Genomic DNA, 26,139 nt, shown 5'->3' with positions numbered 1-26,139 from the left:
TGGTTGCTGATTACTTAGTTAATTGCTGCATCTGTAAGTAAGAGTACCTTGCTAGCACTGAAACAATACAATACATGCTGATTTATATAACGCTTTCACAACTTGACTTGACATGAAACAGGAAGAGATGGCAGGTTAAAATAATTTGTAATCTGGGCAAATCCTCTTTGGAAATGTTTGTAACTTCTTTCCTGAAATAAATGTTCATATTGGATGAATTCTGCCTGCCAGATTTTATTTAAAATGTTCTCGTCTAAGAACTATAAAGTTGTACTTAAAGTTGTACTGCGCATGCGCGGTATCCCTACGACTTGCCGTCGAAAGCGCAAGTGTTTGGAAAGGAAACATGTCATATGTGGTAACTAAGCCTTTTTCATTTTCATTAAAACATTCTACTTGGGGGTCGGCATTGTATTCTGTCTCCTGTATGTGGTAGCATTCACGAAGTTACTCTCCACTTAGCGGAAATGCTGTGACACAAGCTAACAGTTAACATTAGCCCGGTGACAACCCTTGTTCGGTTCAACCGATAGATTAGTGCTAACCGTTAGTAGCCAGTATCGGTGGTCAGTTTCAGCACTGGGCGGCAAATAATTGCGAATGTTTTAGAAGGCAACGTCCGGCGAACTCGCATTTTCTACCTTTGCAACGGAGGGACCGTTGGAGAAGGTAGAAAATGCGGAATATGAACTTTCCTAAATTGTGACGTCACTCGTGTTGTGTTGACACATGTCAGCCGTCTTTTATTTCTTTCTTTATTTACTTTGCCCCAAATGTGATTTATGTTGAACCTGGTTTCCAGGCGTCGCTGTGCTGCGCAGCTTCGTGGCTTCTGCCGACCGCTGCTGCCTGCGAGGCCGCCAAGAGAAGCGCACAGCCGGCCATGAGCATCGACGAGGTGACCTCCGCCGACTAATTCTGTGTTGGCCTCTAAACAAATAGGCAAGAGGTGGAAAACGTTCTTACATTCTGATTTTACAGTCAATAAAAAAAACTCAATCAAGTACAAACGAATACAAATTCATCACACCCTTGATCAATTTGATTGTGCAAATATAGCACTTTAAAACATAATACAAACATATAATCATCATATAATTTAATTTTTGTTCCATTAATTGCTTTGATTCAAGGGTCATTTTGCTTCTCCTGATCTGTACACCGTTGCCACTTAGGGGCAGTGTAACTCAAATATGCATGGAGCCAGAGGAGATGCCGCAATTCCTCAGCAGTAATTTATATTAGTCAATCTTCACAGAAGATAAAGAACATATTTCCATACGTTATTGCCAAATCATCTGTCTATATGTGCTCCTGCATTGTGTATGCTTGAAATACTTGCAGGATTATAATGCCACTATGTCTATAAGGTTTCCCTTGGCATTGGCATTAAGATAGCCGATAAGCTAAACACTGTTTGTTTGTTCTTTTTTGGAATAAAACTGTAACAATAAAAATGTGAAAATTTTGAAGTGTTTATACTTTCAGATGCACTGTACTCAATAAAATTAAATAAATTGTTTTTTCTTGTTTGTTTTTTTTAGCTACCGTCTCTATACACCAGACCCAAGGAGGATCAGAGCTGCGTGGATCCAATGGTGGCGGTGGGCCAGATGGAACAGAGCGTGGCATCACTGAGGAAATGGGCGGAACCGTATACAGATCAATGCCAGGTATGGTGTTGTGCTTGAGACGCCGTCTCACGCCACCAATATTGACCTCTTATGTAGAGCCCTTTGTGCATGTATTCCATATCCTTTATATCCAGCTCTGGGGCAATGTATTACTCAGCACTTTCTAGTACGTTAGCATTCATGAAGCATCTGTGTTGTTTGCAGAAAGTCGGACGGACAGCGGCCGACAAAGTTGAGGTGAGTAACATGCAAACTAGAGACAGGAAGCCCCGGAAGCAACATATTAACCCAGAACCTCTAAACTTTGAAATACAGAATCCAAGCCACTACCCAACTCTGCCCCAGCCAAAATGCCCGTTCTCTAAAATACAAAATGTATGCATGTGTGTTTGACTCCCTATAGGAAGTGTACAAAAGGGTCGAGCCCGCCATCACCGCATCCACCGCTGCAGTCACAGGTGACAAGCGTCTGTCGCGAGCCTTAAGTCCAAGAGAAACTCCTGAATCAAAATGTTAACACAAAGCTTGTGGTGTCATCTTTCAGACATGTACCAGTTGTTTAGCACTCCGCCCTCTGATCTGTATCCCAGCGTGGCGGTGGTGGGCTTCTCAGGCTTGCTGGGACTCTACTTGGCCAAAGGTGAACTGCTACGCACAAAGAATGTGTAATAAGAAATGAACTGTCCTCTGTCACACACACAAATATACTTCTTTTCAAAACGTAAACCCACTCGGTAAAATGGAAACTACACCTGCGGCGCCCCCACGAGTTATCCAAACACTCGTTCAACAATGGTTGTTGCTCGTCAATTAGCATCCGGCAACAGCGACGGCTTCAGGTGTGCTTCCTGATTGGTTAGCATTCAGCAAGACTATTTTTCTGTTTCCCAATCCAATTTCCGAGCCTGTGGTGAGGTCCCAACTTGCATCAAAATTTGTCATGTTAAATGTTGGACATCTTTCACATTTAATAATAAAATGTCACCCAGGATCGCCTCAAAAATTGGACCTTTGCTGACTTTAACTCATTCACTCCCAAAGACGTTTTTAAACATCTTTTCAGACTTGGTGCAGAATTGGCTGGTACTGAATTAGTTAAGAGGAATGGGAGTGAAAATACTCAAATTTGGCTTTTTGATGGGTAGGTGTTTAGGTACTGCAGTGTGTATATATATATATATATATACACGCATAAAAAAGATCGAAACGATGTCCTTTGTATTTATGAGAGGAAAGCTGTTGTTGGTTTTTGGCTATGCTAGCAAGCTAACTCACAGTGCTACAAAAGCACACCAACAACACTGCACATGTGACTCGGCATGATAAGATAAGCCGTGTTTACACTCTTACTTTGTCTGGAGGAGTGAGAGTTGGACAACCTGACACTGTGTATTTGTATCGTCTTCAGGGTCAAAGGTGAAGCGTGTGGCGTTTCCACTGGGCCTCATGGCCCTGAGCGCCTCCATGTTCTACCCTCAACAAGCCTCTTCTCTATTCAAGGTCTGCATTTTCCCCCCACCCCCACCATCTCATGGTACTTGTTGTCATTTGTTTGGGTTTAACGTGAGAGGCAGTATCATGAATAGTATGTTTGACTCACAGTCCGGAAGTTCTAGGTTCATATCTGGGCGAAAGCCTGGACTGTAACTTGTCCTGAGGTGTGATTATGTGGGTGTGTATCTTCCCTGACATTGACTGTGGACCATTTTGTTATCAACAGTAGAACCAATGCAGGTCAAATGAGATGTTATCCCAAAGTTGTTGTCATTTGTCCCTGCAAGGGGGGTCAGGACTCGGCGCGGGTGTGGGTTCAGAGCGGACGCGTCGCCGTGGAAACACTATGGAAAGAGCCGCCATTCGGCAAACAGAAGGTGAGTCTCGTAGAGCTAAAGTTAGCATGTGGCACACTCAGTGAGGTCCAAACTAAGAAAAGTAAAAATTGTTTGACAAGCCCGAGAAGACGGAGCGGCAGGAGGGCGGCGGCACGTCCAGCTGAAGCCAGACAAGTCTCACACACACACGCGCACTAAATCACCATTAGTTAAAATTTAAATTTATTTTATTTTCCTTCAGCGTACACAGGAACATGAATGCTCAGAACTGTTAGAACTGCTCAAGTGTATTTCCATTAATTATGAATGATTTAATATCCACAAGTCGCTGATGGTGTAGTGGTACACACGCTGGACTTGTGTGTGTGGGCAGCTTGGCATCGATTTCCCACTCGATGACGGTGTGGATGTGGGTGTGAATTATCGTTTGTCTCTATATGTGCCCTGGGACTGACTGGCGACCAATTCAGGGTGTCAGCTGGGATAGGCTCCGGCAACTCCCCTGTGACCCTGTTCAGAATAATCGGGTGTCGAAAATGAATTGATAATATTCACAAGACACAGATGGCAGTTATGTGACAAAAGGTCCATGTCAACGTTAGAATGAACTTCACCGCTGAAAGTTTTTTTCTTTTTAACGTAATAATAAAGGACACATACAATATATCCTGTGATTGGCCTGATTTGTCCGAAAGGCTATGTCACTATCTAAAATTCATGGGTATGTCAGCCGCCATCTTGGAAAATAATTGAGTTGTGTAGCTTACTTCATACTTGTACAACATGACCCGTGTGTGTGTTTTATCCCTGAATGTTGTGATCCAAATAACACAATTGAACTCTTGTACAAAACAACTACCGCCAATATCTAGTACACACACTACTATGTTACCTAAACCAAATGGCTTTGAATGTATTGGAGAAAAGTAACAATGACAATTCACAATGTGTTATCAAGTGATTTTATTATCGCTAAGTGGATTTAGCATGTGGCATCTAAAGTCTCAAGTCAACATTTCACAAAAGAAAAAAAAAACAGATTTCTTGTAGTTATTTAATACGCGAGTGAAACCTCCCTCTCCTGCTGCCGTTACACCTCGGTGGGCGTGGCCATCTTGACGAGGCTGCTCTTGTCAAAGCGATAGAGCCTCCAGCCCTCCTCCTGAGAGAGGTCCTCGGCCCCGCGCCTCTTGTAGTACTGGATGGACACCTCGTTGTTCTCGGCCACCACAAACATCATACCCGTGCAGCGAGTCTTCACCGCCAGCTGCGGGGAGGGAGGGTGGGGTCATAAACTTGTAAGCAGGTCAAAATTTTCTGTGGTAGAAAGCCAAGTCACTACTGTGAACCACGCCTATTCTTGATTCAACTCTTGGTGCCAGTGAACTATGTCGTAGTAAGTTGAGGAGCTTCATTTTGACAATAGTGATTTGGCAACATCTGGTGGCATACCGACCCAAGGAACAATATTCAAGTTAATTGAGGAGCTTCATTTCGACAAAAGTATGATGTGACCACCATCTTTTAGCATTCATACGCTCACTCACGTCGCTGAGCCGTCGCAGGATCTCCGAGCCGATGCCGAGGCCTGGAAGCAAGACGAGGTGCGGTCAACATGAGCAGACCGGACAGAGCGCGGGGACGCCGGACGCGGCTTCCTACCTCGAAAGTCGTCCATCACATAGAACTCCTCCATGTAGAGCTGCTTGCCTACCCAGGGGTCATACGTGAAGTAGTACATGGCGAAGCCCACCACTTTGGAATCTGCCCACATTCACACATTCATGTAAACACACGCGCAGTTTGCCACCCACTTTGAAACTAAACAATTAGCTACAATTACTTTATAATTACATAATATTACGGGTGACATTCATCTCTGAGCATTTAGTCATCGTAAAGAACAAAGTACACCTAATGAAAATTCTATTGGAAGGAAGTGAGGAAATTTCTTTCTGTGACGTAAAGGCCTTGCTGACCTTGGCTGGCGCCCCCTCCTGGGATTTCAGCAATGATGCAGTGGTAGAACGGCGTGTCACCAAATCCATCCTCCAGGAGCTCTGCGATGACAAACATTCTATTTTTTCAAAACAGGTGCTTCAGGCTGCTTCATCCCACTCACTTCTAAATTTACTTTCAAGAGAGACATCCAAAGTTAAACGTTGTTGCCTGCTAGCTCAATATGAACACAATGGAAAATGTCAATGACACGCTTACAGCTGTACGCAAACAACCAAATTAAATTAAAATATACAAAGACCAACTTCCTTTGTGAGAATACACTGAAATTTACAAAACTGGAGTTAGCTTTTGATAAAGTATTTGATTCCTTGTAAAAAGACAACCGTGGTATTTAAGAGTGCCCCATTTATTACAGATACTCTACTTTTCTTTCCCCCATTAAAAAAAAACAGATGTAGTCTTCACCTTGTTCAGTCAGCGTCACCTGGTGCTCCATTTCTTCATACTTGGCAAGTTCCTTGAAACAAGAACAAGGCTTTTTTTCAGTGCACACAGAATCAAAAGAAATGAAACCTGACGAGCGTTTCATTGTAGGTGCTCTACAAAAAAAAATCACATTTAAAAAGCCAGAACAAACTATATTTACATTGTGTACGACTACAGTAGCTAAAATTATGACTTCACAGTACTTAACAAGATCAATATATTTTTTTAGAAGTCTTTTAATAGATTACATGATGTTTTGCCGTTCAGTGGAGGAATCAAATATTTGGCTCTGTGCGTGGGATTGCGGGTTTAAAAAGAAAATCGTAACTGGTAAAACACGGACATTCTAATTGTGCCGCCTCATCCATGCAGACCGTACACCAGCTGCTGTTTACACAAGTAGGCCGGATGTGAGTCAACGGACCCGAACAAAGAGTGGCTGGTGACGTCACAGTCGGTCGCCCTCGTTACTTTTTCGGCGCTGACGTCAGCTTTTTGTACTTCCCTCGTGATGGGTCATGCGACGATACCGGCACTGAGGAAATTTGTTCCCAATTAATTGTTAGGGTTTGTCATAAAAGTAGGTCGGGGCTCAGTGCGCGTGCGTGTTTCATCTGACCCATTTCCAAGTGATGCGGATGGGATTAAAAACGTTCTGTGATTAACTGCCGCGTGGTTTACCTTCACCAGTCGTAATATATCAGGCACGTCCTTTGGTTCAGCCTTTCGCAAATTATACTCCATTTTCTCCGTTTACTCTTTTTTCCTTTCGTACGAAGTCCTCTGTAAGTGAAGTGAAAGATTAGGAGTTTCTTCATTCGTTTCAGAGACGCTTTCCCACCGCAGTCAGCCGCTGGTCCGGACGAATTTGTCTACGCAAGAACATTCAGCAAGTAATACCCAGACGGGTTGATGCCAACTCTCCTTTGAGCCTCTTTGTTTACTTCGGTTTTTTATAGCTTCTTCCTCCCGCTCTGTGATTGGACATCACACTGGCTCGGTTTTCCGCAAACCCTATTGGTCATTTTTAGCCAATCGGAATTGAAGATATGTTCACGAGCCGTTTTATTTTTCCCAATTAACTGGAAAAAAGTCAATCAAATAGAATCAAAACAAAGAAGAAGAAAAAACAATCCAATGATATACTAAAGTAAATTTGTTAGTAAGTTGTATAAAAACGTTTCTCACCGTTTTTCAAATTCCTCCGCCACATTGGTCCTTTTTATCCAATTGTAATCGAGGTTGTGATCACGTGCCTGGTACTTTTCCAAATGAAATTGAATACTTTTGTTTTCAGAGTAGTCCGTGTAGGAGGTAGCTCTCAATTTTCGTCCATACCATTGGATGCATATTTCCAAATCAGGCAATTTGTGGCGTTTTCGTTTTTTTAGCCAATTGAAAGCGAGGGTGTGTTCACGAAATATGTAGGACTGACTCTTTTTTTAAACACATTTTAACAATATTTGTTAATCCCTCGCTTTATGACAGTTCGCTCTATGCAGTCTCGCAAGAACAGACATTTCTGAATCAAACATTTCATTTAAAATCGTGGATTGTTTTGTTATATCGCAGGATTTTTTTCGGTTTTTATAGCGCAGTCATTAGTGCGATGATCGCTAGTTTTTCGAGACTACGTTGCCGTTACACAGACGAATAGCACAACATCAGAACGTCCAAATTCTGCATAGGAAGTGCCGCTGGTTTTAAAGAGGCGCAATAGAAGCCATCAGTGCCAAAGAAGCTGTATGTAAACAGAATAGGGAGTTTGAGGCAGCATTTATCGTCTGACATCCCCCCTCCCCCTAAAGATTGCCTAATTCATACGAGAAGTGTGTCCCGAAACAACTGTTTTTCAACAAGGCGAGTGGACGAACAATTGGTGTGCACCACGTCGTTTGACTAATATATTGTTGACACACCCATCGACTCCCGAGACTCCACACACAGGAATAGCCCAGTTGTCCCGATTCAACCTTTGCGGACGGTTACCGGACACCTTTATTATTCTCTTGCTCAGTGACGGTTCTCATCTACGAGTCAGAAAATATTTACCAGCCACGCAGTAGTTAATAAGTGATTGCATTGTGCTTGTCAATAGTTTCCTTATTACCGTTAACGAGTGTTATAGTGCACAAAACAATTTTGGTCTGGTCCTCAAAAGAGGACGAGGGGTTGTTGATGAGTGCTCAACTCCTCCCCCTGCAACTTTTCCATAGCCATACCTGTCAACTCATACGGTTTAGCCATAGTTCATACGGATTTTATGGTGAATCTTACGTATATGGCCGTATGGCACAAATCATACGGATTCTGAAAATTTCCGCCCCCCTAATGAAACGGGTAGTTCCGTTTGCTTTTGCCCAGAATGGTGCTAGTCTACTCGAACGCTTTCATTTCCGGTAACTTTCCAGTAAATCACGCGGTTCCTAGTTGAAACCTGAGTGCTGAATGGCTATTTTTTCTGTATTTTCAATATTTGGAGTTGGTGAAAAAAGTAACGCAGGAATACAACTCTGAACACAGTAATGCCACCAAGTAGAATGATGATTAGACATTAACCAGACTTTGTATTATGGAGATCTACAATAAATATCATTGAAAATTTCGTGTTTTTTTCTGCCGTTATTTTGACATATAAAATGCTTTAGTGTGTTATATAAGGATTTTTTGCTCTTTATAAGGATTTATTTTGGTAGTTTATACAGGTTGGCGCTCCGAAAAGTTGACAGGTATGCATAGCAGTCAGCCACCTTTCTCTGGACATAATAAAAAGACCGTATCCAATTTATTAATCTCTAAATTATTACACTTTTACATTTTTTACAGAGATTTTTTTTTTACCATAATTCGATTTTATTACGGGCACATAGCACCTAAGATAACAAATTAAATTGTTTTATGGCTTCGCTGGAAGATTGACATTTATTTACTTATGCAGGTGACATCGATTTGTAAAGCCCTAAATCAAGCGTTCAAGATTGCTAAAAAAATACACAATATCGTCAGGGTGGATGAGAGGATTCGCAATAAAGTGGGAGTTCAAAAAAATGAGACGCGATATATCGGGGTTCATATGCTGTACTTCGAGTGTTTTCAGCAACCCCGTGCGACCCTTGTCGAAAATGGATGTATGTACTACTTTTGCGCCCCCTGCTGGACAATATCGGTGCGAGGCCGAAACAAATCCGACCACATTTTTAATGCGTCATCGCCTGGTAGGCGTGGCTAACTTCCAACGCGGAAGTGCCCGTTTCTCTGACTGTGGTCCTCCTCATCGTCCCGTCAACCCGAGAAGAGAAAAAGCGATTCCTTCTTTTTTTCTCACCGAAAGCTCGTCTGCGTTCGCTGTTCTTCGCGCGATGTTCTCAAAGAGGTTTGTTTTATTCCTTTCGTACGTTGATGCTAGTAGCTCCCCGGGATGTTGATTTTGGCCCGCAGCCACCACAAGTGGAAAAAGAAGTTTGGGTTTGGCCGGAGAATGGAAGGCCACACTAAGTTGGTGAGGTAGGCAGGGTGTGCCTCGAACTGGAACGAACACAATTAGGAAAATACAGTCATGGGAATGATTTTTGACGTCTCAGGCAAATTAATACAAATCTGATGCCTCACAGGTTCTATAGGAGTGTAATATATGTATAAATAAGCAAAATTTTCCTTTTTTATTTCTATAATATAGCAAGAAAAGGCTAAATGAGGACTATTATTGCTGGACATCATTTTTATAATCAGTTCCGTGCAGAGAAATGTAACAAATTAAACCTTATTATACACCATGTGTATGTGTGTGTGTGTGTGTGTGTGTGCGTGTGTTTCTCTAGGTTCATGTCATGTCTGCGACCCTCCGCCTCCTTGGCAAGCAGAAGATTTCTCTGCTCGGCGGTGAAGGGAAGAGCGCCTGACATGGCCGAAGGTAAGACTCAAGCATCATCGTTCTCATCGTCATCCTCACCTCGAACAAAATTGACTCAAAATGTGCACTTGCATTAAAATAATTAATTTGATGATCTGATGTCACAGATGTTGGCCTCTTGAAGCTCAGGAAGCCCCGCACTGTGTGTGTCTGATGTGTTTTGTTTCTCCGCAGGAAACCCTCTGTTGCACGTGTCAAATGGTGTGTTGGTACTCTAACGTACAATCATAACAATCATAACAAATAACATCACGAGCGGTGCTAGGGCTGGGCGATCGGGAACGGTTCTTCTAAAAAGCGGCCGCAGGCTTTCAGGTCATTTGTAATTGAAGTTGCCTGTCGAACTAAACATAAAACAAAGAGAAATAAACTTGGATGTATTTTAAACAGTAACATGTCAAAGCCTTTCAGTCTAATAGCCACTGCAGATTGAACACAAAGTTCCCCAAGATGTATACCGGCAACAAAAAAAGGGGTCGCCGTCATATATTCTTTACCCTCTGCGAAGAACACCTAATGTTAACGCTGTACTGATGAATTGAGAGGAGTTGAGAAGTCTCAATGACCACAATATCCACGTGTCTGTCTTATACTGCCCCCAGGTGGCCAAACCAGGCAGGCACACCAGAAAGAGCGGCCCACCTTATCGCCCAGCCCTCATTAGTGCTAATAGCGTAGCACGTTTATCCTCTGCGGCATGTCTCCTGGCCACCTGGCTGCTTCCACGCATGCCTCCATCTACGTTTAACTCGGAAATGATTTCCTCTTCCTTCCACAGCGTGGCTAAAACACTTCCTGCTGCACTGGGATTGGTCTCGCCTGTGAACTTTGCCTGTATGGTGTTTCTCTTTTTAGTTTCGTTTCTCTCGCTGTCGACTCTTCACAGCGGAAACATGTAATTGTCGTGTTTAATCTTTTCATGAGACAACAATCAAGAACTACCATTCTGATGCAATGTAAAAGTTGTCATTGTACTCAACACACAGCCATTGATGTCTAACCACGGGCAACAAAAGTGAGCACACCCCCGAAGTGAAAATGTCCAATTTGGGCCCAAAGCAATAACAGCAAATTTAACAGACCTCACACCCCTTTCACGCTTTGTAACTAAGGAGTCACATGACACAAGGGAGTGAAAGGGGCTGATTAGGGATAATTCTGACCTTTTCATTTCGGGGTGTTGTCACTTTTGTTTCCTACAGGGAAGACGTTAATGTCTGAGTGCTGCATTATTTTAAAGTGACAGTAAATTAAATAATTTTTTTAAAGTTAATTGGTACATGTGCGAATTTACAGTATGTTTGAGCAAAGTGTCATATCTTCAGTGTTGTCCATGACTGGAGAGAACAAAATATTCCCAACATGTGAGCATTGTACTTATTGTTTGTGAGATTGTCTAATCTGTTGCTAATTTGATGTCTTCCAGTACGAAACAGGCTGCGAGAAATTGTGGGAGCTTCCACGAACTGGAGGTACGCGATCATCAGCTGAATCTCAATTGATGTTGAAGATGTCACACATTTCCTGCGGTTTTCTTCTTGTCGACGCCATCTAATGTGTGGAATGCTCACAAAGTAACAGCCCGCGCTATTTATTTGTGTTGCGGTGCTACAATCCCCTGAGCAACCGTTTGACAATATAACAGTACTCAGTCATATACTCTTTATCCTCTGCATAGAGTGCGCATTATTAGTGCTGCACTGATGAGCTGAGAGGTGTGAGCTGTCTTAATGAGCAGTATATCTCTCTGGCTGTCTTCTCCTGCCTTCTTTGAAAATCTGTATGTTTCATTGCTGCGCAGCGACCACCAGCAGGCCATGTCGGAACGCGTGTCGCTGTCGTCCATGTTGGCACGGTCCCAGAGCGAACTTCCGGCCAAGAGCATGAAGGAGAGTTTCCTTGAGGTGCACCTTCCTCTTGGCTCCGAGCCACAGCTGCGAGAGAAATACCTCACTTTCCACAACACCGTCAGGTAGCGGCACAGCACGTAAGGTCACGTCCGCGTCGCTAGACGCAACCGCTAACGTCCTCGCGTTTTGCTCTTGGTCAGGTTTGGGCGTATTCTGGAGGACTTGGATAGTTTGGCAGGTACAAACTATTCTGTGACACTAAACACTAAACCATTTCTTTTAAAACAAAAAGCAAGCCTGTTGCACGATATGAAGCTACCACAAAAAAATATATATATATATACGGTATATATTTAACATATTTAGTTTAAAAAAAGTGTATTAACCACTCGTTTTTCAGATCATTTTCACAATTATTCAGAAAATTTCAACTTCGAGCTGACATGTTTGCTCTTGTCTTGACATTAACAGTGTACTTAAATATCGGGGTGGAAAAAAACATTTTTTCAATGGAAATTATTCCATATTAAATTATTCATTCATTCATCTTCCTAACCGCTTGATCCTCACTCGGGTCGCGGGGGGTGCTGGAGCCTATCCCAGCTGTCTTCGGGCAGTAGGCGGGGGACACCCTGAATCGGTTGCCAACCAATCGCAGGGCACACAGAGATGAACAACCATCCGCACTCATATTCATACCTAGGGACAATTTAGAGCGTCCAATCAGCCTGCCATGCATGTTTTTGGAATGTGGGAGGAAACCGGAGCACCCGGAGAAAACCCACGCAGGCCCGGGGAGAACATGCAAACTCCACACAGGGAGGCCGGAGCTGGAATCGAACCCGGTACCTCTGCACTGTGAAGCCGACGTGCTAACCACCGGACTACCGGGCCGCCATATTAAATTATTTGTGCCCCCCCCCCAAAATTTTATTCTAATGTGCTAAGTAAAACTAAAATACATAGCACAGCACTTTGCCTACTAAACATTTTTTTTTATAATTTACCGAGATATATTTCCCCATTGAATTTGACCCTTTTATATAAAGCGTTTATTTTCAATTCTGAAAGGCACAAAATAAAATCTCGATAGATTGACCCCTGCTGAAGCTGACTTCTTCCCTCTGCTTCTTCAGTGCTCATTTCATACTCGCACACTTACAATCCCGCCCTGAAGAGGTCGCCGTTGTCCATTGTCACCGCCCTGGTGGACAAAATAGGTAAGATTCAAACTTCGCGAGTTGAAAATAGCATTACTAGCGCAACGTTGCAGCATTTCGAGAGCTACCTGGTTGTCACGGTGACGCGCGGCCAATGTTGTGTACAGACATGAGACAGCAGGTGATCTACCCTGACTGCGACATCAAGTTCACAGGTCACGTGACCTGGGTGGGGAACACCTCCATCGAAGCCAAGATGCACATGACGCAGGTGCGATGTCACAGACGCTTTGATATTTGCCGTGCGCCTTAAAATGGAGAATTCAAGTTCGTGTCTTCCTTGTCGTTGTTTTAGTATCGCAATGGAGCGTATTGCCCGGTTCTGGACGCCACGTTTGTGATGGTGGCTCGCGATCCAGAGAACAAGAGGTTGGGACGCAGTCGGCAACAGGAAGTCCACTGAAGTCAACGTGACTTTGTTATCTCTCGTCTTGTTTCCAGAGCAGCTTTCGTAAATCCTCTGAGTCCAGAAGGTCCAGAAGAGGAGGAACTCTACAGGCAGGGAGAAGGTAGGAGAGCACGCATGTTGCGTAAGAGCCTAATCGCGACATGCGATCTCTATTTTGTTCAACTGCGCGCCTCGGTTCCTTAGCTAACAAGTCCCGTCGGGTGGAACTGAGCACAGCGTCCCTCTTGAAAGTGGCGCCCACGGCCGAGGAGAGGAAGATCGTTCACGGGCTCTTCCTCAACACGCTGGACACAAAGTAGGAAATATTTATGTCCCATAAATCCAACGTCGCGACCCGGTGGTCCAGTGGTTAGCACGTCGGCTTCACAGTGCAGAGGTACCGGGTTCGATTCCAGCTCCGGCCTCCCTGTGTGGAGTTTGCATGTTCTCCCCGGGCCTGCGTGGGTTTTCTCCGGGTGCTCCGGTTTCCTCCCACATTCCAAAAATATGCGTGGCAGGCTGATTGAACACTCTAAATTGTTCCTAGGTGTGAATGTGAGCGTGGATGGTTGTTTGTCTTTGTGTGCCCTGTGATTGGCTGGCAACCAATTCAGGGTGTCCCCCGCCTACTGCCCGAAGACGGCTGGGATAGGCTCCAGCACCCCCCGCGACCCTAGTGAGGATCAAGCGGTTCGGAAGATGAATGAATGAATAATTGACGGTCGCTCACGCTCCGCATTCGGCTGTCGTCGTTGACTTTAGCGTTTTTCGTGAAGGACGGTGAGCTTCCGCAGTCGAGTGTTGCCACCCGACTCGGTTTGGATGGAAGATTCCAAACTAAAAGGACTGGAGATCTGTCACCCGCAGGTGAACGCATTTCACCGGGGAAACATTTCACACGAAAATACCATCCGCTAAACACATTGAGATTTGTTTGTGTGTTTGTCAGGAAAGGAACATCTTCAACAGGATTTTCGGAGGCTTCCTGATGAGGAAAGCGTACGAGCTGGGATGGGCCAACGCTTGCTCCTTCGGGTCAGTGTGGCGTCAGAATCAAATACGTAAAAGACACCTGCGCAATGCTATGCTAACAAGCTAGGGGGCGCCCTCGCTCCTCAACAGGGGTTGTCGGCCTAGTCTGGTGGCCGTTGACGACATCCTCTTCCAGAAGCCCGTGGAGATCGGATCCTTGCTGCTGCTCTCGTCGCAGGTCGGGAAAAAACGACGCAACCCGCGAAAGAGCCGCAACGCCACGCAATGGGTCTATGTTGTCCCCGTCAGGTGTGTTACACGGAGGGCAAGCACATCCAGGTCCGAGTTCACAGCGAAGTCTTTGACCCGCTGACCCGCCAGCACAACACCACCAACGTCTTCCACTTCACCTTCGTGTCGGACCGCGACGTCCCCAACGTTGTCCCTCAGACGTACGGAGGTGAGCGCGTACTTACGAGGAGGGGACTTCCAAAATAAATTCTAATATTGTCCTTAAGTGAATCTAACTTAGTCGTTCAATTCAAAAAAGTGAAAAGTTCAAATAACGGGAATGTACGGTAGGCAGGACTGCTTTCGACTATATGCCGATATATGTACCTGTTCCTGTTCCCTGACACACACACACACACTAGTCCCATCCTCTTACTGTGTGTATGTGTGTTGTTTGTCCCACAGAGTCCATGTTGTATCTGGATGGAAAACGTCACTTCAACCAAACCGTGGCGCCAAATTGAACGTGCGAGTGAGTGTGTGTGCATCCACGCGTGTGTTACTTTCTTGTGATGTTTACAAGTCTGTCCCAACGGGAACATGTTTGGCACCTCCGTTATGTTACTGCCTTTTTCTTTTGGACCAGTCATTATAGACTGCCGCTATGATGTCACAGATCCCCATCCACACTAAAATAGTTATTGTACTTTATTTATCATCTCCTGGATGACTCTATGCACTGCTTGAATGTATCCAATGTTATATTTTGACTTCACTCTATTACACGCTTCACTGTACTCGCAATATCTTTTTTCTTGGCCTTATGATGCAATAAATGGATTTTTATTTCTATGGATTTCTGTTCAAATGTGCTTTTACAGCCCATGAAATTGGTTTTCATTGTACAAAGAGCCTTGAAAATATTGTCGTAATCTCGGCGACTCATTGTCGTCTTCTCGGGATCCGGAATGTTGAGCTGCTTTGGAATGTGGACGGTTACTGTTTCCCCGCCCGCGTGTGCGCTTTGCGTGTGACGTGTGTCACAAAGCGTCATAGGTACACGACACCTGTTTGCTTTCAGGGCGGTGACACAAAAAGCAGATGAACGTCAATAAGCTTCAAAGCACACTTCTGATGACTTCTCTAAGGTAATTTGGAGGGTTTTATTTGAAGATTGGCTTTTTAGTTTGGCTATGAATCAATTTGTTTTTGTTATGCGTTAAAGTGAATGCGATAAACAATATATAAATATGGACCATATGGAACGTGACTGAAAATTTAACTGCTTTTGGAAGACTGTCAGCATTTTTTTCATGTTTACAATGACTGATATGTTGCGTGTCAATTTATAATTGTACTTGTTTTATTTTGATCGTCAGAAGTGGTTTATAAACCATTTAAAAAACTTTAGAACCTCCTGATACTCAAGGGACTTTGCTCAAACTTAATGCACAAAATTCGACAAATAAATAATGTTAAGATAAAAGTATTCAAGATCCAATAATCGTTTAATTTATTATAATTGAATTGTCAATACTGTTTATAAAAAAGATAACATGCTCTACGTTCATTAGACCATTTCTCCCGCTCAACTGCGTTTTCAAAATAAAACGCTTGTGTCCAAAAATTCTGACTTGATTTACAGATCAATACTGTGTTTTATTTGGCATTACAATGGGTGAAATATATCACCGTGGGCTGGATAACGTGTTGTGCTTTCAAAATAAACCCAAAGTCGGTAATGATGTGAACGAGGGTCCTCTCTTTTTCCTTTCTTTTATTTTGAAGGGACAGGAAGTGCTGGTGCGGCGAATCTCGTGAGTGAGGCGTCGACTTCACGACGTGTTCGCGCTCCGTGGCTCACTCAAGCAGTTGCTTCTTCTCAGGAGGAGGTAAGATATACGCTGGCATTCCTGCTTCCGGGGTATGTGGCCGCGCACGCGCTCGCGCGCTTGTGTGGGTGTGCAGGTGTTTCAACATAGGTATGAAGGTGTGTGTGGTCGTCGCTCGTGGGTATGATTTTGCGAAAGTTTTGTTTTGTGCGCGTGCGTAAATCAATCAACGTGTACGAGCATCACCTCGGAACCTGCTCTTCCGGTGTGGTGTTGACGTTGTGGGTTTGGGGGGGGGTCTCGATTGAATGACAAGCACGTGACTAGCTTCCTTTTTTCTCCCACCGCACTTCCTCCTCTTGACTGGAAATGGACACACTTTTTCATTTTTATTTTTTTATTTTACTTCCCGTCACGTCTGCGGTGGGATGACATGGCCATTTTGCAGCGGTATTGGAATGCGGAGTGCGGTATAGGTTAGCCGCTATATGCCAGTGTCGATGACGTATCCCATCATGCGTCTTCGTACTATTCCCCCGCCCCCCCCCCAAAAAAAAGTATTGGACGGTCTTACATTAAATCAGTTCCTTTGTTTCAGTTGTGTACTGAAGACGTTCGGGTTTCAGATTAAAAGATGAATCAGAGACGAAAGTTGAGAAGTCTAGCTTTTATTTTGTGATATTTACATCGAGATGTGTTCAATAATTCAAAGTCACAGCGTACCTTTTTTTAGAAGCCACCCATTTTTCAAGTGAGCAAAAGTACTGGAACTGACGTCATCCAATAAATTTCAGCCTTACTTGCGGTGACTCCAGCTTGTTACTTTTTTTGATTTGAAATCCGGGGCCTTTACTACAACCGCTTTTGTTTCTTTTTTTTCTGTGGGTTTCTCCGTTAGTAAAATGCTGGCTTGATTGGGTTCAGGTCTGATGACTGATCATCCAGTTTCATGATTGCCACCTATGGTGTTGTTGTTGTTAGACTGGGTTCTGGTTTTGAATCCTGTTTTCAAGTTTTGGATTTAAAATTGTCATGTCCCGATCGGGTTACGGTTTGAAATTAAGCTTTCAAACCTGGCTTAGGGTTCCAAACGTGACAACCGGGTTACTTAGAAATTACGTTACCTTGAAACTGCATTACCTAGATGCCATCGCCATGGAGACCGAGCGGCAGGGAATGCCGAGAGGCGTTGCCATAGTAACCCCCAGTTGCCTTGCTCATCCGCCGCATTAATTTGCTTGAATCGGAGTTCAAAGTTACGAGCGTGGACGCGGAATGAGTGAGTTCTTAAAAAGTCGGTGTGGTGCCGCTTCTCCATTTTGAAAAGCAATGCATTTTCATTTTCAAAATGACGCCATCGTCAAATGACGCCATCGACGAGCGCTCCTTTTAGTTGTTTTGTGTTGAAACGCTGCCCATAGGAAGTGTGAGGAAAGCGTGTGTGTATGAGAGAAGAGAGAGAGAGAGCGAAAGCTGCTCTTTCACTGCAGCTTGTCCTCCTCAATGAACATTGACTCAGTGTCAGACTTGAGTGATCGGTGCCACTTTTGTTACATGCAGGTACGTTGTGCGCTCGGGTGTGTCCGTGTGGTTTGTATTTGTGTGAGTATGTAAGCATTAGATTGACTTTGTGGGTGTGTATGTGTGCATTTTAAGTGGCCAACGTACTGTACACTCAGTGCTCAAGGTGTGTGTGTGTGTGTGTGTGTGTGAGAGGGAAGTGCAGCCTTTTATCAATAATCATCATCATCAGCCGTCGATGTAATGGACAGAAAGCAGCCGGCATTAACCTTTGAATCATTAATGACAGCAATTTATGTTGCTCTTCCATGTTGTTGTTAACAAAGTTGCGTAAGAGCTTACAGAAGGCAGTAATAACCAGATGTGTCTGTCAAAACAAAACCAAAAAAAAAAGATGCTAATTTTAGGTCACATGACAAAGGACAAGATGCTGGCTGAATTCGCCGGTGGAAGAGTTTCTGAACAATGAACCGCTTACCGAACGTGTTTCGCGGGAAATTCCGGTCGTGACTCTTGCCACGACTTACCGAAATGATGCTGCATCACGCTTGATTCTGATTTTCGGAGCGCCCTTGAACGCCTCCAGGTGTGAGGCGAAGATGCGTGATGAAGATTGTTTTGCTCTCTTCGCCTGTTGAATTCCCAACATTTTTTTTTCATCAATGTCACTCTTGTGCGACTAGTTTGCTTTGCGTCACGCTCGCATTATCCTTTGTGCGCGCGCGTGTGTGTACGTCCTTGTCAGCGTGAGACTGAAAAAGCTTCCAGTTGTCTTTTACGGACAATAGTCGGGAGACGTCTGACATACTTTCACGTTATGTCAGTGAATTGCAATCTTGTGGTTTAAACTCGATTAGTCAGTCAGCCAATATTTGTCCTCTGCTGTGCCCGAAGGCAAAATCAAACCTGATTGCTCTGTTTTTTCGCTTCAATTGACGAAAACGCATTATCACCGGTCTCTTTGTGGTTTCCTTGACATGTGTGTAGGAGGTTACAAAAAAAAAAAAATCACGGTGGCCGTTCACAGTGCTGCGTGACTGTCGAGTAGTCATGTGGAATGTCAACAATAAGTCAGTCGCCAGGCCGCACTTCTTCTGGTTCTTCCTGTTTGATCGTGTCTATGTGTGTGTGACCACCTGAAACTAATTCTGTGTCTTTTTTTGTGGACGACACGTGTGTCGGGTTATCTCAAATACACAAGGACACGCCTTGGCATCGACCCGTCGCCTCTGCCACACTTTTTTAATTTTATTTTTTTTGCTGTTGACTTCCTGTCATGTGGCAGCCATTTTATGATGGTTGTGTGACATGGGAGAGATTTTGTGTGAGTGCGACTGCGTGACACCTATTTGGGAAATAGTTTAGCATTGCGGGAAGTGAATGTTGGCGACCATTGCTGTCTGCAACACACACACACGCACGCACGCACGCACACACGCACAGGTAGACCGACCACAATCCGTCCCCACTGTCCTCTCATTGGCTGTCAGGCAAGCTCCAGACAGCCCGTCGGGCCAATGGCGCTTCCTCTTTGCCAAGTCAGGTTTCTCTCCTCCGCATGCCGCACTGGTCCGCTTGACTGCCTGACACGGCGTGTGTCAGTCTGTCTGTCTGTCTCCGTGTGTGTGCGTGTGTGTAGCCACACGGGCTTGCATTCTCGAGTGGCAGGGGAGCACAGTAGGTGAGGATAAGGATGGGCTTTACCGTTGCTGGCTCAGGTCAGTGTGTGTGTGTGTGTGTGTGTGTGTGTGGTAGCGCAATGAGGGTGATGCTGTTGCTCTCTGTAGCAGCCTCAGCTCAGTGCCAGTATGTGTGTTAGCGCGCCGGCAATTAACTTGAGTGCTAAACGGCACGTTGTCAACGCTGTCTGGACCGTATATTATTCTTGCAGGCAACTGTTTGCTGACCATATTTAGGCGAGGCACGCACGGGCTCACTCTTTGAAAACAAGCTTTGCGAAAATCAAGTCATTAGAAGTGTGTTATCGCAATGTTAATAAAACTTTGCCACTGGGCCAATCACAATGTTTTACCTTCCCCATTGTTTGCTTTAGCATTAGCTGCTATACTGTAGTAAACTGCGACGACGTCTACCGGCAGGTGAACTAAGAATGAATTTTTGATGATTATATTTTGTTACTGTTTGTTTAAATCATTCAGTACCAGCCAATTCTAAACCAAGTCTGAAAAGACGTATAAAAACGTCTTTGGGAGTGAATGAGTTTTAATAAAGCGATTGAATGACCACTAGCGGCTTGTTTCCATCTTCCTTCTTTCAAAACCGTCCATGAGGGATTAAAATAAGTTCTAACTAGCTGTGGTAGGCTACGTCCTGTTAGCTATCAATGTTTACCTGAGATGTACTGCGGTGAATTAAAAACTGCAATATAGCAATAGCCGATTGTCTTAATGTATCCTCCCCGTCAGTACCTCTCTACCTGTCTCTCCAGGTGAGCCTCGGGCTCCCAGCTGAGCGTTAGCCATGTTGGGTGAAACCCAGGCGACCACCAGCACGCTGCAACTGGTCGCTAGCGACATGAGCGGCATCATGGAGACGCTGGACGCCCGCGAACTCGACATGGGCGACGGCGGAGTTCACAACGATGACGGCGGACAGCCAGGTTGGTACTGTAATAATTCTCGTAGACTGATCCTGAGAATTGTGTTGCAGGCACCACGGTCCAGTGGTAGTCTGAATTTAATGCCATTACAGGGGACGGGTTGCCCTTCCGAGCGATATACAACATGGTCGGCTTCAAGGACTGCAAGTCGGCCTTCCTGTCCCGTCCCATCACCGCCAAGATCCTGGAGGTGGAACGCTTCACGTCGGCCCAGGACCGCTTCAACATCAGCCAGCAGAGGAGCGTCAGCAAGGTGCCAGATGAGTCCAAGCAGATCCCAACCTTCACGCTCTAAAGTCCTGTCATGGACCGGGATCTTCGACTTGTGTCTTCTGTTCATACGTTTTTTTGGTGTTTGTGTGATGTTCCAGTCCATGCCGGCGGTGTACAAGATCGAGATGAAACACGGCGAGTACACGTGGTTGGTGAAGAAGAAGGAGAAGCACTTCCAGGATCTCCACAGGGACTTGAAGACTTACAAGGCCGTCCTCAATCTGCCGCTGCCCACGCGCAGGTCTGTAGCATCAACTTTAGAGATTTTCCGTAAGTTTCACCGATTCACTCGCTGATGTTTTTGTTTTTTTGTTTTTTCCGTATGCAGTCACACCATCAGGAGGCAGACGGGTGGGGAGGGGAGGGAGATCCCCACCCTGCCCAGAGGAAGAGGAGACGACCTGGTTAGGGAGGAGCAAGTGTCCAGCCGCAAGGTCCGTCAGTTAAGATTGTTACCTGCGGGCTTGCTCTCAGTTGAAATTGACTGAAAAAAAAACTGCTACATTACACAAAAGCCATTAAACATTGTTGACTTGTCCTACCGCTAGCTTAATGCTAACATATCATTTGAAACACCACCGGCGGGCTAACTGAAATTAGCATTGATGTTATGATGATCGGAAACTGTCAAACACGTGCGACTTTATCACACGCAGAGCAGCACCACATTCTCACAGTTATTTATTCTTTGTGGTAGCTAGTTAAACCAACCTGCTAACCAACTAGCTAACGTTGATTTTCCTGTGCCGCTCTTTGTCCAGAAACAACTGGAAGATTACCTCAACAAGCTCCTCAAAATGCCGACATATCGTAACTACCATGCCATGGTAAGCCGCCGACACCGCAAAAACTTTGATTACGTTTGTGTGGGAGTAGAATCTTGTTTCTCAAGAACCTTTGGCTTTCGTAGAACCTTGGTCGAGAAAAAGTATAAGGTTGTGTTTAAATTGTAGATGTACGCTGTGCGGAAGTAGAACTTGCACTCAAGTAGTAATTCGGGCTGTTGTTTATTTGTTGTTGTCGTTTACGTTGAATTCCTGGACTTCCCGTTGCTGTCAGATGGAGTTCATTGAAGTCAGCCAGCTGTCATTCATCCATGATCTGGGTCCGAAAGGCTTGTAAGTGATTCGATTGGCCGCTTCTAACTAACAGTTACGGCACGCTCAAGTGTTTTGCGTCGGTGTGTGTGCTCGTAGAGAAGGCATGGTTCTAAAGCGGTCTGGCGGTCATCGGATCCCGGGACTCAACTGCTGCGGTCGCACCAAAATGTGTTACCGCTGGTCCAAACGGTCAGTACGCATGGCACGCCACAAATAGCGGCAAGGAACGAAATACAAATACTCCATTACTGGACTAAAGTACATTTTACAGGTTCAAAGAGGGTTTGAAGTGTAACAAGAAAAACAAATTTCATATTGTATAATCAAAATAGTCAAACGTTTCCTTAAGAATGGCCTGCTAGCTTAAAGCTAACATATAATAGAAAACGCCATTGACACGGTAACTGTTAGCATCGACAGCTGCGGTTTTTTTAAGACCTGTACGTGATGGACTTTTTGAATGACATCATTTGTGAATGGCCTGCTAGCTTAAAGCTAACATATAATAGAAAACGCCATTGACACGGTAACTGTTAGCATCGACAGCTGCGTTTTTTTTAAGACCTGTAAGCGATGAACTTTTTGAATGAAATCATTTGTGAATGGCCCGCTAGCTTAAAGCTAACATATAATAGAAAATGCCATTGACACTGTAACAGTTAGCATCGACAGCTGCGGTGTTTAAAGACCTGTAAGCGATGGACTTTTTCAATGACATAATTTGTGAATGGCCCGCTAGCTTAAAGCTAACATAATAGAAAATGCCATTGACACGGTAACAGTTAGCATCGACAGCTGCGGTTTTTACAGACCTGTAAGCGATGGACTTTTTGAATGACATCATTTGTGAATGGCCCGCTAGCTTAAAGCTAACATATAATAGAAAACGCCATTGACACGGTAACAATTAGCATCGACAGTTGCGGTTTGAGAAACCTTTCAGCGATGGACCTTTTGAACGTCATAATTTGCGTCTTGGGTTTTAACGGACTTTGATTAGGTGGCTGGTGGTGAAGGACTCGTTCCTGCTGTACATGAAACCCGACTCGGGCGCCATTTCCTTCGTGATGTTGTTCGACAAGGAATTTAGTGTCAAGATGGACTCGAAAGACACGGACACACAGCACGGCGTGCGCGTTGACAGCCTGTCCAGGTCAACACCACCACACCCTCGCCCCCCGACCCACAATAAAAAAAAAGTACTAGTACACGAAACTGAAGTAGTAACCAAGCTCACGTGTCCATGCAGGTGCTTAGTGCTGAAGTGCAGCAGCTTCCGGCACGCCCGCTGGTGGGGGCAGGCCATCGAGGGCTTCGTATACAAACACGGCGCCGCCTTCCTCACCGACCATCGCTTCGGCTCTTTCGCCAGGCAGGAGGAGAACATCCCCGCCAAATGGTAACCACGGCAACCGCCGCTCATCCACCTCATTTCCATTCTACCTTCCATTGCGAAAAGCATCGCAAGGAGCCGCGGCATCCATCAGGAAAATGAAACGGCGCAGTCAAGCCAAGGCGTGCGTGTGTGTGTTTGTGTGTCTGTCTGTGTGTGTGTGGTCTCCAGGTACGTGAATGGGAAGACATACATGGAAGATTTGGCCAATGCTCTTGAGGAGGCCAAAGAAGACATTTTCATCACCGACTGGTGGTGAGTACCAATAGTTCCCTCGGCGGTCACTTCATTTGTGTGTGATCTCATACGTTACCCTGTGTGTGTGTGTGTGTGTTATGTCAGGTTAAGTCCTGAGATCTTCCTGAAGCGGCCCATCGTGGAGGGCAACCGCTGGCGTTTGGACCACCTGCTGCGGCGTAAAGCGGTGGGTGTGGCGGGAAGCGGCGTTTGGCGGCAAGGGGGCGGGAATTCCGCATCGTGACCTTCCCTGTGACTCTTTGCTAACAGCTTCAAGGCGTACACATCTACGTCATGCTGTACAAGGAAGTGGAGCTGGCGCTGGGTATCAACTCGGGATACAGCAAGCAGACGCTACGCCACCTTCACCCCAACATCAAGGTGGGTGTGGACGCGCGGGCGGTGCGTGTTGGTCTCGCGTGACACTTGTCGTTGTCGCGCAGGTGATGCGTCACCCTGACCACGTGTCATCCGCCGTGTACCTGTGGGCTCATCACGAGAAGATAGTGGTCATCGATCAATCGGTGGCCTTCGTGGGCGGGATCGACATGGCGTACGGTCGCTGGGACGACCAAGAACACAGGCTCACCGACGTGGGGAGTGTCACTTTCTCGCAAACGGAGCAGGTCACTTTGCATTGCTCATTATTACAAACGGTTACATTACATTTCATTTATTTACATGTTACTACAATGTTACTACATTGTTATTCCATTTGTATTGTATTTGTGATTGTATCTGTTTTAGGTTGAGGCATCATACACCAACGTGGCCACCGTAGCCAACGGCAAGGGCGACGGCAGCTACGGGAACGCCGCCTTTTCAGCAGACGACACGGTGGTGCAACCGAAGATCAAAGGTCAAAGCAGAATGCGGAGGGCCAAAATGAGCATCAAGCGCCACCTGCAGAAGCACGGGTTGGTCCACGCCGACAGCGATGATGAACTTGACCCAGACGCGACAGGTACAGACCCACACAACAAACCTCTCACACAATGAAAAATCACATTACAAAAATCTATCACATACAAACACATTTTTAGACATACCCCAAAAAAACTTTCAACTGATGATCAAATAATCCTCTCTTACACGTACCAAAAAAATATATATATATATATATATATATATATATATATATATATATATATATATATATCACACTCACCCAAAAAACTCTTTTCAAAAATCTCCAAACCCATTAAAAACTCAAACACACCTTCTCCTAAGATCTCCGTCTCACATTTCAGAAAGCGAGGCGGAGCGGAACATGCAGTCGTGCGAAGATGACTTGTGCGGGAACACGCGCTTCTGGCACGGCAAAGATTACTGCAACTTTGTGCACAAGGACTGGATCGAACTGGACAAACCTTTTGATGGTAAACGTCTCAGCTCCTCTCTTAACTCATCAGTACGGCACTCACAATCATTCTACGCTGAGGATGACGAATATGACCAAATGTAGTCGTATTGTCTGTCTGCACGTTGTCTTCAGTTTGTTGCTTAAAGGGTTAAAGCGCCGCCGCGTAGATGCTAATTAGCATTAGCATAAAGATAGCAGACTGAAAGGCTAAGCTATGTGGATGTTTTTGGCTTGAAGTCTCTCAAACATTGCGCTCATAATTGGACGATATTTAATATTTGCCTTAAACGCAATTCATCCATCCCGTTATCTTTGCTCTTCCAGATTTCATCGACCGTCACGTGACGCCCAGGATGCCCTGGCACGACATCTCGTCGGTGGTTCACGGCAAAGCGGCGCGTGACGTGGCCAGACACTTCATCCAGCGATGGAATTTCACCAAGGTCACATGGCTTGAAAATGTTTTCCTGACCAGTAAACTCAATTCAATCGATTAAAATGAAATCAATGTTTTTTTCTCGGCAGATTGTGAAGCCGAAATATCGTTTGTTGTCCTTCCCCTACCTTCTGCCCAAGTCGCACACCACCGCTGGCCATCAGCGCTACCAAGTCCCCGGATGCGTCAACACCAAAGTTCAGGTTTGAGGCCATTTTATCGTTCGCACTTGAGAAACTGTCTCTGACGTCAACCGTTCCTGATGTAATATGTGTCCGATTGACTTCCCGTCTTTCCAGATCCTTCGCTCAGCATCTGACTGGTCGGCCGGCATCAAGTACCACGAAGAGTCCATCCACAACGCATACGTGCAGGTCATCGAGAAGAGCCAGCATTTCATCTACATCGAGGTGTGTCGTGTGTGTGTGTGTGTGTGTGGGGGGGGGGGGGGGGGTGGCAAATGCGTGCGTGATAAATTCTACGTGTATCTAAGGGCACCACTTTGGAAAAGGTTCATATAAGGCTAACTAGCCAGGTTTTTATCAAGCTCTCAATTTGGACATTTTCACTTCGGGGTGGACTCACTTTTGTTGCCAGTGGCAATATTTTACAAAGTATGACATAGTTGTATGGTATTTGCGTTTCTTTCCAGAATCAGTTCTTCATCAGCTGTGCAGACAACAGACACGTTTTCAACAAGATTGGAGACGCCATCGCCGAACGAATCATCAAAGCACACAGGTGACGCTCACACACACTCACGCACTCTATTTTTTTATCGCGTCCCTGTAGGATGCAAAGTGTATGTCCATATATGGCCAATTTCCTGTTTTTTTTTTTTGTCATGGCCCCTGCATCGTCGTATTCTAAGTCTACATT

The 26,139-nt window shown here is 45.0% G+C and overlaps 4 protein-coding genes across 9 annotated transcripts in view; 3 read left to right on the top strand and 1 right to left on the bottom strand.

The window, feature by feature from the left end:
* The first annotated feature begins 261 nt into the window (after positions 1-261).
* LOC127592857 (MICOS complex subunit MIC26-like) lies at positions 262-4,132 on the top strand. Its single transcript, XM_052053871.1, has 9 exons — positions 262-358; positions 803-898; positions 1,545-1,673; positions 1,839-1,871; positions 2,038-2,092; positions 2,179-2,274; positions 3,043-3,134; positions 3,416-3,505; positions 3,586-4,132. The coding sequence occupies exons 1-9, from the start codon at positions 347-349 to the stop codon at positions 3,628-3,630; spliced, it is 648 nt and encodes a 215-aa protein (XP_051909831.1). The 5' UTR covers positions 262-346; the 3' UTR covers positions 3,631-4,132.
* Positions 4,133-4,414: 282 nt separating this feature from the next.
* On the bottom strand, positions 4,415-6,864 carry LOC127592858 (diamine acetyltransferase 1-like). The gene is made up of 6 exons (XM_052053872.1): positions 6,596-6,864; positions 5,894-5,945; positions 5,446-5,526; positions 5,129-5,230; positions 5,014-5,054; positions 4,415-4,733 (listed from the first exon to the last, which is right to left on the bottom strand). Exons 1-6 carry the CDS (start codon positions 6,656-6,658, stop codon positions 4,557-4,559), a joined length of 516 nt encoding a protein of 171 aa, XP_051909832.1. The 5' UTR covers positions 6,659-6,864; the 3' UTR covers positions 4,415-4,556.
* A 2,263-nt stretch (positions 6,865-9,127) lies between these two features.
* acot9.1 (acyl-CoA thioesterase 9, tandem duplicate 1) lies at positions 9,128-15,341 on the top strand. Of its 2 annotated transcripts, XM_052053859.1 has the most exons (16): positions 9,128-9,287; positions 9,733-9,824; positions 9,999-10,025; positions 11,251-11,296; positions 11,626-11,796; positions 11,875-11,912; positions 12,811-12,894; positions 13,002-13,105; positions 13,190-13,263; positions 13,336-13,403; positions 13,487-13,598; positions 14,059-14,149; positions 14,232-14,317; positions 14,405-14,492; positions 14,564-14,714; positions 14,951-15,341. In XM_052053859.1, exons 1-16 carry the CDS (start codon positions 9,274-9,276, stop codon positions 15,007-15,009), a joined length of 1,305 nt encoding a protein of 434 aa, XP_051909819.1. In that variant the 5' UTR covers positions 9,128-9,273; the 3' UTR covers positions 15,010-15,341. The 2 variants fall into 2 exon arrangements, with proteins under 2 accessions (XP_051909819.1, XP_051909820.1); XM_052053860.1 differs by lacking the exon at positions 9,999-10,025.
* Positions 15,342-15,480: 139 nt separating this feature from the next.
* The window catches only part of LOC127592835 (phospholipase D1-like), a 14,122-nt gene continuing 3,463 nt past the window's right edge, over positions 15,481-26,139 (top strand). For 2 of the 5 annotated variants that reach the window (XM_052053815.1, XM_052053819.1), the window contains exons 1-21: positions 15,481-15,633; positions 16,274-16,377; positions 20,288-20,458; positions 20,551-20,711; positions 20,830-20,972; positions 21,060-21,165; positions 21,493-21,558; positions 21,791-21,849; positions 21,928-22,020; positions 22,832-22,984; positions 23,081-23,230; positions 23,396-23,479; positions 23,567-23,648; positions 23,732-23,842; positions 23,905-24,087; positions 24,209-24,425; positions 24,712-24,840; positions 25,149-25,267; positions 25,350-25,463; positions 25,560-25,670; positions 25,913-26,001. In XM_052053815.1, coding sequence (XP_051909775.1) covers positions 20,320-20,458; positions 20,551-20,711; positions 20,830-20,972; positions 21,060-21,165; positions 21,493-21,558; positions 21,791-21,849; positions 21,928-22,020; positions 22,832-22,984; positions 23,081-23,230; positions 23,396-23,479; positions 23,567-23,648; positions 23,732-23,842; positions 23,905-24,087; positions 24,209-24,425; positions 24,712-24,840; positions 25,149-25,267; positions 25,350-25,463; positions 25,560-25,670; positions 25,913-26,001 — 2,309 coding nt within the window. In that variant the 5' untranslated portion in view covers positions 15,481-15,633; positions 16,274-16,377; positions 20,288-20,319. Of the gene's footprint in view, positions 15,634-16,273; positions 16,378-17,791; positions 17,878-18,410; positions 19,557-20,287; positions 20,463-20,550; positions 20,712-20,829; positions 20,973-21,059; positions 21,166-21,492; positions 21,559-21,790; positions 21,850-21,927; positions 22,021-22,831; positions 22,985-23,080; positions 23,231-23,395; positions 23,480-23,566; positions 23,649-23,731; positions 23,843-23,904; positions 24,088-24,208; positions 24,426-24,711; positions 24,841-25,148; positions 25,268-25,349; positions 25,464-25,559; positions 25,671-25,912; positions 26,002-26,139 lie in introns of those variants that run through there. The other 3 variants (XM_052053818.1, XM_052053817.1, XM_052053816.1) reach the window with 3 other exon arrangements.

Source organism: Hippocampus zosterae, chromosome 20 (genome assembly GCF_025434085.1).
Source record: "Hippocampus zosterae strain Florida chromosome 20, ASM2543408v3, whole genome shotgun sequence".
NCBI classification, from domain to species: domain Eukaryota; kingdom Metazoa; phylum Chordata; class Actinopteri; order Syngnathiformes; family Syngnathidae; genus Hippocampus; species Hippocampus zosterae.
The sequence above is the reverse complement of the archived record's forward strand: the minus strand, read 5'-3'. Positions and strand labels throughout refer to the sequence as shown.